Source organism: Neomonachus schauinslandi, chromosome 2 (assembly GCF_002201575.2).
Source record: "Neomonachus schauinslandi chromosome 2, ASM220157v2, whole genome shotgun sequence".
NCBI classification, from domain to species: domain Eukaryota; kingdom Metazoa; phylum Chordata; class Mammalia; order Carnivora; family Phocidae; genus Neomonachus; species Neomonachus schauinslandi.
Window position 1 is genome coordinate 140,695,437 of NC_058404.1, and position 13,169 is coordinate 140,708,605.

The 13,169-nt window shown below is 43.7% G+C and overlaps 1 protein-coding gene and 2 pseudogenes across 1 annotated transcript in view; 1 reads left to right on the forward strand and 2 right to left on the reverse strand.

The window, feature by feature from the left end:
• ANXA3 (annexin A3) overlaps positions 1–10,118 on the reverse strand; it is a 51,405-nt gene extending 41,287 nt beyond the window's left edge. The window contains exons 1-2 of the mRNA XM_021702325.2: positions 10,001–10,118; positions 7,406–7,457 (exon numbers count right to left, since the gene is read on the reverse strand). Of these exons, the coding sequence (XP_021558000.1) occupies positions 7,406–7,420 (15 nt within the window). The 5' untranslated portion in view covers positions 7,421–7,457; positions 10,001–10,118. The remainder of the gene's footprint in view (positions 1–7,405; positions 7,458–10,000) is intronic.
• Positions 3,166–3,546, forward strand: LOC110591422 (annotated as a pseudogene).
• Positions 4,680–4,859, reverse strand: LOC123324119 (annotated as a pseudogene).
• Positions 10,119–13,169: the final 3,051 nt, after the last annotated feature.

Below are 13,169 nucleotides of genomic sequence, written 5' to 3' on the forward strand. Positions count from 1 at the left end.
GAAAGAGGGGCCCCACGCCTTCAATGGGTGAGTTGGGGTCAGGAAGCGGCAAAGGATAGCTCTTTAATGCTTGGTCTATTCATTCCTGGGAAGCCTCTCTCTTCTCACTCAGATTAGACAGTTTCTTTCTAGACTCTGTCCTGAAACAAAGCTCTAATGTTTTGATTTGAAATCCAGGTCTTACCTGTTTTTCATTAACTTCCTGCAGAGGGCCACTTCTGCAGCTGCCAATATTTATCTAAATACGCTTCGGGAACATGGTTTAAAACACACACCAGACCAGAAGTTGCATCATGTTGAAGAGCACCTAATCAGGCACGATGGCCCATTCTCCTCGGGATGTGAAAAGTCTAGCTCAGTGAAAACAATTATAGAGCCAGATCTTCCAGCCCTAAGATGCAGTAGACAAGGAGACCAGAGGAGAAATTTAACACGACCACATGCGTGTAACGCAAGTGTTCTTCCCACACATGTTTGCATGGTTAGGAAGAGCAAACACACCAGGAAAGAAAGGTCTGACGGGATGTTCCACCAAAGCAAGACATATGAACTGGACAGGGCTCTCACCAGTTTCTTGTACCCAGGACCAGTAGCATCATATGTCCAGGGCTGGTGTCATCCAGGGAACAGAAGTGGAAAGGCATTATCTTCCCAAATGCTCTCTCCCATTAGCACATTGCACCTTTCCCGGGAGCCCTACTGCGATTGTCACTACTCTGTTACACAGCAGAAATGGGACCATTGTGTCCTCACGGGTCAAACTGCACCAGTCTTGTTTCCAGGAGAGAGAGGAAGGGTCAGGCAGGGAAGGAAAGTTATGCTCTCCTTTTCATCAAGAACACATTTTCAGAGATTAATTTTTCCTATTAGCCAGTTTCCACCCTAGATAAGCTTTCTCCAACCTTTCCACTTTCAAGAATCCCTTTAACTATTTCTTCTCCACGGACCCCGTGTTTTGAGTTATTCTATCTGCTAATTTGTATTTATTACAAAGCATTACTCATTTCCCCCTGTGTTACTTATTATTTAAGATAGGAACTTCCAAGCAGAGGTTCTGATCAGCACAAGGTAACCAGCGCCTGCGTGTTAATATCATTTTAGTAAAAAAATAAAGGAATATGATATTTCGGAAATTCTGTGCAGCCTCAGTGTGAGTTACGTATGTATGGTACGATAAAGAATATCTCTAGTCTTTGTCCTGGGTTCCTGGCAGAGAGCGTTAAAACCATCAGAATTTCCTGATAGGAGTGTCTTTATTATGCTGCCGAGGTGACTCATGGTAGACCTCTGCATAGGTATAAGATGGGGATGATTGGCAGTTTGGGAGGGAAAGGAGACTAGAGATTAAGTTCAGTCGTGTGGCCAGTGACTTAATCAATCACGCCTATGTAATGAAATCCCAGTACAAACTCTGCATAGAGGCTCGGAGGAGCTCCTTGGCTGGTGGACACACGATATGCTGGGAGGGTGATCCGTCCTGACTCCACGGGGACAGGACCTTTCCAGACCTTGCTCTATGTGTAGGTAGGCTTTATAATAAAACTGTAACTGTAAATACAGCACTTTCAGCGAATTCTGTGAGTTGTTCTAGACAATTACTGAACGCAAGAGGGTCATGGAAATCCCCAACTGTATGGGTTGGAAGAGCAGGTGGCTCTGAGACTTGCAGCTGACGTTGGAAGTGAGGGCCGAGCTCTTAAACCTGTAGAGTTTAACTCCAGGTAGTTCGTGTCAGAATTGTACTGCAGTATACCCACTTGGAGTGGGAACAGAGTATTGTGTGTCTTTAAACATATGGAAATATCCAAATCCACAGAACGTACAACACCAAGAATGAGTTGTAGGGTAAACTGTGGACTCTGGTGAGTATGATGAGTTAGTGCAGGTTCATCAGTTGCAAGAAATGTACCACTCTGGTGGGGGATGCTGATAATGGGGGACCCTATGCATGTGTCTATAGAAAATCTCTGTACCTTTGCTTCATTTTGCTATGAACCTAAAACTGCTCTAAAAAAATACTGCAGGGACGCGTGGGTGGCTCAGTCAGTTAAGTGTCTGCCTTCGGCTCAGGTCATGATCCCAGGGTCCTGGGATGGAGCCCCGCATCGGGCTCCCTGCTCACTTTGCCTGCTGCTCCCCCTGCTTGTGCTCTCTCTCTCTCTCAAATAAATAAATAAAATCTTAAAAATAAAATAAATACTGAAAATAGGAGTGGTCAGAAAGAATCTATTTGGGGAAAACCCATCTGTGTTCAGATGGCTCAGAGACAATCATTCCAATGGGGAGGAGAATGCTATTGATTTGTAATAAAATCGGGCCCAGGAGACAGGCAGAAACTCCTTTACTAAAATAGCTGCAGGGATAATAATTAGCAAGGAGTATGTTTTCTAAAAAAAAAAAATATTGAAATGATAATGATTACAACTAACATTTACTGACTGCTCACTACATGCCAGGCACTGTTAATGCATTTTATATGAACTGGGTTAATTCTCACAAGCACTAAATGATGCTGGTACTGTTGTTCTACCCATTTTACAGGGGAGGTAATGGGGACAGCAGGAGACTAAGTAACTTGCTCCAGGTCATATTCAAGAGCCTGCCTTTTAAACAATTAGAGAGTTATGAAAAGAAGACCTGGGATTGTGGCTGGACTGTCTTCCTTCTGCTCCCAGCAGAGCCCAGTACAGCAGGTACTTGCTGCTTTAATTGTTTACCCTTTTGATGAACTCCTTCCAAAGCTTGTAGGCAACCTATTTATGTGGTTACATTTTTGGAAAACATCTTTTATCCCTTAGTTCCAGAGTGGCTCTCTGTTTCCCCTTCCTCATTTATAAAGTTGAGTTTGGAGTGGGGAAAGGAAAATGTATAGCCAGTTAGGATGTTATAACAGTTCATAATGATTACGGTGATGACGAGTTTAGAAAAATTTTAGGAGGATAATAAAAATACTAATTTGAGGATTCAAACAAAAGGTCAAAGGAAGTTAGGAATTGACCAAGGAGCAAAGAGCCCAGAACATTTGCTTGAGAAAGCCAGCTCTGGGGAAGGCACATGTAGGAAAGATATCGTTATGGTATCTTAATAAAAAGTCACGTTCCCGCTCTTCCCGCCTCCGGCTGCCGTAGTGAGAGGGGCCGCCACCACGACCGCCCACCTGCACGGATGGCCGTCCGGAACGGCTCCAGCGTCGGGATCGAGAGGAACAAGCAGACATACAGCCCAGTAACCTGAAGGCTCGCAACTCCTTCCGCCACAACCGGCGGATTCAGCGTGTGGCCCTGGAGCCCGCGGCCGATGGCAAAGGTGTAGTGGTGGTCAGGTAGCGGAGGTCCGGCCACAGAAAACTTGCCACCTCCTACGTGCGGACCACCATTCTTGTTAGAATGCCCAGGCCACCCTCAGCAGCATCAGGGGCACGATCCTCGAGAACAAGTACAGCCCAGATCCCCACATGACTGCCATTCACAGAGCCGAGCCTTCCTGCTCAGCCAGGAGCCTGTGATGGAGAAGAGGCCGTGGGCCAGCCCCACCAAGAGCTCCTGAGCACCTGCCCGCCACTTCCAAAGCAGTAAAGGTATCAACCATACACACATATCATGTTCCTAAGACATTCTAATTTGTAGTTTGCCCGAGTGTTTGCTATGGATCTAAAGGCAACCTAAAAGGACCCTGGGTCCAAACAGTGCAAAGTGATAAGACATCAGGCCTTTTCATCAGGGGTTAAGTAGGAGAACACAACCCTGAACAGAGATATGCAACATTTCCAAAAAAAGGAAATAGTAATTCAACATAGATTGTTAACGCATCTGAAACAATGGGAGGGTTGCAACATATCTAGAATATAAAGACCTAGGAAACCAGCTATTGTTTCATTTGCAACGGAAATATACTAAAATAGCAACCAAAGTCTTCTCTCTCGATCATATCACTCCAATAAACTCATCATCCTCTAGTAACCACAAACTGATCTACAGTTCTGGAGAAAAGCATGGACTTGATTGCTTATTTGTGTTTAGGTGTGTATGTGCTTTTGTGTGTAAGAGGGAAAAAGAGAAAAGATAAAACTTAGTGATAAGAATATTTACAGAAATCTCAGGGGTTTTTTTATTGTGGTAAAAAAAAGCATAACATAAAGTTTACCACATTAACCATTTTTAAGTGTACAACAGTTCAATAGTGGTGAAAATATTCACAGTATTGTGAAACAGATCTCCAGGACTTTCTCATTGTGCAGAACTGAAATTCTATACCCATGAAGCAACAAATCCCCTTCAGCCCCTGGAAACCACAACTCTGTTTTCAGTCTCTATGAATTTGACTACTTTAGATGCCTCATATAAATGGAATCATAGTATTTTGTCTTTTACTACTGGTTTATTTCACTTAGCATAATGTTCTCAAGGTTCATTCATGTTGTAGCATGTATCAGAATTCTCTTCCCTTTTAAGGTTGAATAATACTCCATTGTATGTCTATACAGGAGCCCCCACCCACATCCACTTGGGATGCATTCCAAGACCCCCACTGAAACTGCAGATAGTACTGAATCCTATATACACTATGTTTTTTTTTTTTTCCTAAACATGCATAGCTACGATAAAGTTTAATTCATAAACTAGGCACAGTAAGAGACTAACAACTTTGAAGGTGTCAGCTGACCAACTAATTGGAGAGCCTGACCTATGTCAATTTACTAATGGACTAGGACGAAAGGAGACTTTTCTTTTTACACCAGCATTTTGGAGAGATGCTTTTTTTTTTTTTTTTTTCCCCATCTGACTCTACTAAGTATCCATTAGCAATAATCACGCCTCGGATAAACCTCATTGGCTAAGATACTGCCACTGTGCAAAGCTCTACTAAGTATCCATAATAGCAGGGGGAATTTTAGACCTGGAAAGAGGACAGCTTGGCCTCCTGGCCAGTGGTAAGGGAATAACCTGGGGCCAAGAAAACCTCGCAGCAGCACACCTCCCACAAACACCACCCATACCTTGGGCTGGTATATCTCCATACAAGTTATTCTTTAAGCCTTTCTGTCCCTCACTCAAGAAATGTATGTTCATCATTAACAAAAAAATTAGGGCATGGAAGGTGATGCACTGAAAAATAAATGTGCCCTTGCTCACAGTTCTGCCTTTCTAGAAAGTTTTCATGTAATATAGTCTTTTTTTTTTAAAGATTTTATTTATTTATTTGACAGAGAGATATACAGAGCACAAGTAGTCAGAGTGGCAGGCAGAGGGAGAAGCAGGCTCCCCGCTGAGCAGGGAACCCAATATGGGGCTCGATCCCAGGACCCTGGGATCATGACCTGAGCCGAAGGCAGCCGCTTAACCGACTGAGCCATCCAGGTGCCCCTGTAATATAGTCTTTATGTATATACATAAATATATGTAAATACATAAATATATATACATGTATATACATAAAGACCATATACATGTATATGTATATACATATACATATAAACTGTATTATGTGTGTGTGTGTGTATATATATATATATATATATATTTTTTTTTTTTTTTTTTTACTTTCTTTTAAACAGAATCATCAGAGCCTGGGTGGCTCAGTCATTAAGCGTCTGCTTCGGCTCAGGTCATGATCTCAGGGTCCTGGGATCGAGCCCTGTGTCAGGCTCCCTGCTCAGCAAGGAGTCTACTTCTCCCTCTGCCTCTGCCCCTCCCCTCGTTCGTGCTCTCTCTCTCTCCAGAATAAATAAAAATCTTTAAAAAATTTAAAAAATAAACAGAATCATTCTCTACATACTATTCTGTAACTTGATTTTTTTCATTGATTAACATATCTTTGGACATTTTCTTATGTCAATATATAGGGAACTGACCCCCTTGCTCCCCATTTTTTTTTTTAAAGATTTTTATTTTATTATTTACTTGAGAGAGAGAGAATGAGAGACAGAGAGCACAAGAGGGAAGAGGGCAGAGGGAGAAGCAGACCCCCTGCTGAGCAGGGAGCCCGATGTGGGACTCGATCCCGGGACTCCAGGATTATGACCTGAGCTGAAGGCAGTTGCTTAACCAACTGAGCCACCCAGGCGCCCAACTCCCCATTTTTTTTTAACGACCACATAAAAATGGCTGTAAGCTAGGGGCACCTGGGTGGCACAGTCAGTTGAGCACCCGATTCTTGGTTTTGGCTCAGGTTGTGATATCAGGGTCGTGAGACCCAGCCTGGTGTTGGGCTCCGTGCTCAGCACAGAGTCTACTTGGGACTTTCCCTCTCCCTCTGTCCCCCTCCTCAAATAAATAACTATTTAAAAAATGGCTGTAGGTTACAAATGAGTAATTTAATAATTTCATGCCCATTTATGCTGGCCATTTATGCTGTCTGCATATTTTCATTAATACAAATGAATGTCTTTAGGCCTATATTTTTTCAGCCTTATGCAAGTGTATCAATAAGATAAATACCCAGAAATAGAATAACTGGTTAAAGGGGGTGTGCATGTAAACATTGATAGATATCACCAAAATGCCATCCAAAAGTGTGCCAGGTTTCGTCTCCCATGATCAGAGTATGAGAGTGCTTGTCTTGCCCACAGACTCTGCAATACTGGTCTCATTATGTGTTTTTTTTCACCTCTACCAATTCTCCGGTAGAAATGGTTTCTCATTGTGTTATTCATGTTTCTTTATTTCCTAGTGAGTGATCACATCTTTTCATGTGTTTGTGGGACATTTGTAATTCTTTTCATGTCCTATTCATGTCTCTGACAAATTTCCATCAAGTTTTTTTTTATTGATTTATTCAAGTAATTTTTATGTTGAGAAAATAAGTTTGTCTGATGTGCTCCAAATATTTTTTTCCCTGTGGGTTGTCTTCTGACTCTACTAATAGTGTTTTTTTGTGGTCATAAATCATAAGTTTATATGCAGTTAAGTAGATCAATATTTTTCTTTTAGGCTTTTGGTTTGTGTCATAGTTGTAACCGCTGTCCCTACTCCATGATTATTTTTAACATTCACCCATATTTTGTCTCTTTCATTTCAGATTTTATCCACCTGAAATGCATTTTAATGTAAGAAGGGGGAAGGAATATAGATTTACTTTTTTCCCAAATGGCTAGAAATTTTCCTAACATTATTTGTTGAATAAGCCATCTTTTCATGATATGAAATGTTATCCTTATCACATAGTAAACTCCCAAATCACCTACTAAATTTACTCTGTTATTCACCTCCACTTTGGTGTCATCACAAATTATTTTAACTATGTACCTCTATGATACATGTTCATATTTTATTATTTTTAGATATCCCCTTGCTTTTTTGGCATGTTATATTTTCAAATGAACCTTTTATCAACTTCTTAATATTTTGACTTTTTGTATTTTGATTTGACTAAGTTACTGTATTGTGAAGGCTTGAGTTTTACTTACCCAGATAGAAGCCATGATATTCCACCTTTACTTGAGTTGAGATCAGACGAACCTATTAAAAGAAAAAAATTACTAAACAGAATAAATCTGGGATTCAGAATACAATAATCTCAGAATAACCCTAATCTTTAATCCAGAAAATAGAAGTCAACATTCAAAGAGACCATCTCAGTAAGATGATGTGTCTCTAGCATCAAGTACCCTATTTGCTAAACAAACATTTACTGAGCACCCACTATGTACAAGGGACTGTGCTGGACCTGGGAAGGGGTCAAAACAAGAGAGAAAAAAAATCACTGTACTTAAGGGGTTTACAAATATGTTTCCTGGAAAGCAAATTCTTGACTCGTTTAAAAATCCAATAGAACTATGTTGATTACCGCGTTCTTTTAACCAGGATAGATACCATCCTAGGGAATAACAACAGAAAAAGAAATTGTCTCCCCGGACCCCATCCCCAAACAAATTTTAGCTGGCTTCAGTTGGATTCTTTGTGTTTGACTGTGATATCTCCATTTACATTTTACAAGGCTCCAAGCCTACAGCCTGTTATAAACACACATGCCTGCTCTTTGAGGAGGCAGTCCGGTTCCTGGTAGGGCCCAGAGGTAAAAAGGGCAATTCTTTGGTGGAGCCCTATTGGGAACCCAGGCACTTTTCCTATGTAGACATTATTCAAACATGCTGGCATATCTCCAGGGTTGATTTAGAAATGCAAGTCACTCCCACCAATCCTGGGAACAAAATATTCTAAAAATTCAATGATAGCTCCAGAACAAAGATCAGTAGGAAATTACACTAGTAGTCTCTGGAATTATTTAGCCTGATTTTCTCAGGCCCTCTGTAGCCTAGGGCAGTGGGCTTTCTAGTTACCACCTCTACCATTACATCCCTCCAGATAGACAGTGGATACAAGGTGTCACTAGTTCTCACTTTGCCTCTGAAAGCTCAATCTCCTTGAGCTTCCATTTCCTCATCTGCAGAAAGGAAGAGGAGGGCTGCTGAAATCATTTGTATAATAATATCAGCTAGGATTCTGAGTTCTTACCATGTGCCAGGTCATATAAAAAGCACTAGAAGGTTAATTTCACAAGGCTTTTTGTCATATTAGTTCACTGGGGCATAGAAGGCACTAAAAAAAATACTGAATGAATGAAAGAATGATTTAATATAAGCCTCACAACAATCTAGGGAGTGAGGTGTCATTAAGAACATCTCCACTTTACATATAAAGAAGCTGGGGCACAGAGAAGGTACAATAATGTTCTAGCCACACAGCAAGTAAGTGTCCCCCTACAGAATCTGGACAGTCACACCCCAAAGGTATGAAGTTAACTCCCATGCTCTGCCTTACCCAAGGGCCTGCCCCATACATTGTCACAGCTGATGCACAATATGTGTTGATCCAGTATAATTTGTAAATTATTAACAATTATTATTGATTTAAATGTTAAGAAGAAATCACTCCACAGCGGGGGCCAAATGACCTTACAACAGAACTTTAAACATCCTTTTCAGAAAGGGATTCAAGCATCTACATCATTTTCTTTACTTCATCCTCCCTCCCTATTTCTCAGCAGATGGCTCTCTACACGACCACTACAGCTCTGAGAACAAGATTCTGGGTGTCTTTACATCTTTAAACTCCCTTTCTCGTCAGTCTGTCACTTTCTGCCTTCATGAAGCCAGTGGGGATATCTTTGGAGAGAAACGTTTTAATGAGTTACATTTTTTATGATGTTGATAAAACAAGTTGTAAATATAGCTCTCCCCAAGGGCAGAGTCTTGCCGTCTGTGCAGAACACAAATCCTGGGGCAGAATTTCTGTCCAGCAGTGTAACTCCTTATCAGCAGCCAGAGGGGCCTTCAGCGGACCCGGGCCTCTGGGACCCTGCACAAACCACAGTTTCCTATATATGGTCATTTGCAATCAAGGACTCAGATTCCCCACCTGCTGACTCAAATGCCAGTGGGATGAATCATGAGTCCTGGCTGCCACTCTTTTGCAATCAAAGAAAAGGTGAGTCTTTTCTAAGGAAAAGCCAACTTCTCAGATTCCCCACGCTCAGTATCTAAATACACTTTTCTTCTACCACCAAAAAAAAAAAAAAAAAAAAAAAAATTTAAACGAAATAAAATAAATGATCTCCCTTAAGAGGGGCAAATGCTCACAAGGATGGGTGGGGTGCCAAGTCCTCCGAAGGAGTTCGAGCCAGCCCCTCCTGATTCGCCAGGGACCCAAAGGACAGTTGTGACTCCCTGCTCTGTTTCTGTCCCCAAGACGTTTAGGGCTGGGGAGGCTGAGATGGCCAGCTGGTTCCCTAAAAGTGAAGGGTCTCGGACCGGACAGCGGGGTGTCAGTCTGCGCCCCGCCCTCACCATAGCTGGGTGACCCTCCCAGGGCGCACCACGGTTGCTCCTCTGGGCCTCAGTTTCCTCCATTCTGAAATGGGGGACGTGGACTCTCTGCCGCCGAACCCCCGCGGCCCGCTGGTCTGCGGCGTGGGCCGCGCTCCCGGGGAAGTGGGCCCGGTGCCCGCCACCGCTCCCAGCCGCCCGGCAGCCGCGGGCGACTCGCCGCGAGGCCGATCTTACCTGCAGTGCGGCCGAGGGACCTGGCGTGCGGGAGAACGGCGAGAGAGAGTGCACCCCGGCCGCCGCCGCTCCGCGCCGGCTGGGCCCGCGCCCGCGACCGCACCCTTCCTCCCGCCCCTCCCCCGGCCTCCCGGCTCCACCTGACCCGCGCCCGGGGCCCTGGCAAAGGCGAGCCGCGCCCCTCGGCCGCCGGGGCTCCACGGCTGTACCCTCGCGTCGCAGCCCTCCGCTTTTCGGGGGGTGCAAAAGTAAATGCTTTGTGCCAGGCACAGTTCTAAAGTCCTTACGAGGAGGCCCTCATTTAAATCTTGCAACAGCCCTATACGGTAGATACAGGTTTCTAGGGTATCCGAAAGTAGAGTTCCTCGGAAGCCTTTCCTAAGCTGAAATGGCGTGAGGTGAAGAAAAGATCACCATTAATTTATATGGAAAAAACTTTCGGGCATTTCCAGACCACACACACCCCCACCCCCACCCCAAATAACCGCTCTTAGGCTTTTCTGATACTTGAGACACATCTTGCCAGCAGATGGAAAAATACATCAAAACACAGCACAAGTGCTCGTAGATCCAGTCCTCAGCTGTGGTGACTTGATGCTGAGATGCTCAGTGTCATCCTGGGGAAAGGAGGGCGCCCACCATCCTGGGTGGCTCAGTCGGTTCAGCGTCTGCCTTCGGCTCAGGTCATGATCCCGGGGTCCTGGAATGCCAGTGGGATGAATCATGAGTCCTGGCTGCCACTCTTTTGCAATCAAAGAAAAGGTGAGTCTTTTCTAAGGAAAAGCCAAGTGGCTTTGGATAAATCACTTGACCTGCACACATCAGGCTCCGTGCTCCGCGGGGAGTCTGCTACTCTCTCTGCCCCTCCCCCGAGCTTGTGCGCGTGCAATTTATTTATTTTAATAAATAAATAAAATCTTTAAAAAAAATCCTGGGGGAAGGAGCTTGGGGGGCACTCTGGCTAGAGGTGTCTGCTCCCTTTATAATGAATGCCTGCTGCTAAACAAACGCCCAAGACTTTCCGATTTTGCCTTTTTTCCTTTCTGCTTTCAGTTAGCCAAAGCAGCTACTAATAATGTAGGTATTTAGTGATAGCGAAGAAGCCTAACAGGCACTTTGGAAAGTCGGGGGATACCTGTACTGTGATTACCCACATTTTATAAATGAGGAAACCTAGACAGAGAGATTAAGTAACTTCAGCAAAGTCACACAAGGAGGAAATGGCAGAACTAGATTTTTGAACCCAGGGAGTTTTGTTGTTCCTCTGCTAAGCTCATTGGCTCTCTAGTAAGAGGATAGGAACCACAGACTTGGGGAGATAATAAGGTGGAAGGGCATTCTCGGCATCTGGAACAATAAAACAATTGAAGGAGGCTAAAAACCAAAGCCCTGGTTGTATTCAGGGAATTGTGAGCAGTTGTGTGTTGAAGGATGTAGTAGAGAATGATAGAAGCTACCATTTATTGGGTATCAGGCATTGGACTCAGTACCTGATTGCATTCCCTCTTTTATCTTCAAGGCAACCCTAGGAGGTACTATTCTTCTCAGAATCTGCAGCAGAGGAAACAAACTTAGAAAGGTCAAGTGATTTATCCAAAGCCACTTGAGTAAAAAGTGCCATAACTGGGACTCAGCACTGGCCTCAGCCCTTAGGTACCTTTCCTCTGGGCAGGGCTGGATCTTGAATGACACACTGCGGGTATTGGGGCATAATTTAGCAGTAGTAGGGAAGTACTGAAAGTGTTTGAGGGAGCCTGGCAGACAGATCTAATTCATCCTCTAAAAAGATAGTTATGCAGGTTCCATAAACAAGGAATCAAAAGAGAGAGGAGAAAATTAAAATCCTATAGGGAGACTCTAGAGTCTCTGCTACCTGGACTTCAAAAGTGACAGTTAATTAGAGGTGGAATTAGGGCAACTGTGGCAGTTTGGGCTGTTGCAAGTGGGGTTTCACCATCTTTGTCTTGCCTTCCACATTAGTGAAATGCAGTTGAAAGTGCAGGACTCCACAACAAAGGCCTGAGGGCAAGAGCAAAGGATGAAGATCAGGATGGAACGGGCACTCTTTCCCAGAGAGAAGCAGGTGCCGCTCTAGGGCAGAGCCAATTCTAGGATTTGTTCAAGAGGCCGAGTTAGACAACAACCAAAAGGGCTGGGAACAACCTGACACGGGAACAATCAAGAAGAGCTGTATCTTAGTCCGTTCAGGCTACCATAAGAGGCTCCCGTAGACTGGATGCTTATAAACAACAAAACACTTACTTCTCACTGTTCCGGAGGCTGGGAAGTCCAAGATCAAGGCTCCAGCAGGTTTCAAGTCTGGTGAGGGCCCCCTTCCTGGTTCGAAGACAGTTGTCTTCTTGCTGTGGCTCACATGGCCTCAAGGGCAAGAGAGCTCTCTGGGGCCTCTTTTATAAGGGCACAGATCCCATTCATGACAGCTCTGCTCCCCTGACCTAATCACCCCGAAGTCCCCACCTCTGAATACCATTGCTTTGGGAGGTAGGATTTCGATGTATTAGTTTTGGGGGGACACAAAATTCAGACCATAGCAAGCAGCGTACAACAACTCCCACAGTCTCCTCTTAAAAAGTTACTACATAAAATTTTTAATTGTGAAATATTTTAAAGATACCAACAAGAATAAATGATATTATAATATTGACTACCCGTGTACTCATCACCCAGCTTTATCAAAGCTTAAACATTATTCATTTAGAATGTTTTCAAGATATTTTAAAAGATAAATGGAGGGGTGCCTGGGTGGCTCAGTTGTTAAGCATCTGCCTTCGGCTCAGGTCATGATCCCAGGGTCCTGGGATCGAGCCCAGCATCCGGCTCCCTGCTCGGCAGGAGGCCTGCTTCTCCCTCTTCCTCTGCACCCCCTGCTTGTGTTCTCTCTCTCGCTGTCTCTCTCTCTCTCTGTCAAATAAATAAATACAATATTTAAAAAATAAATAAAAATAAAAGCTAAATGGATACCATTGATGTTCCTTTTGTGCTCTTTTGGATCCATTTGCCTCCCTCTCTCTCCAGAGATAACCCAACAATAAATTCAGTGTTCTTATTTTTGTGCATGTTGTTATACTTCTTTTTTAAAAATTTTTATTTATTTATTTGACAGAGAAACAGAGAGAGCACAAGCAGGGGGAGTGTCAGAGGGAGAGGG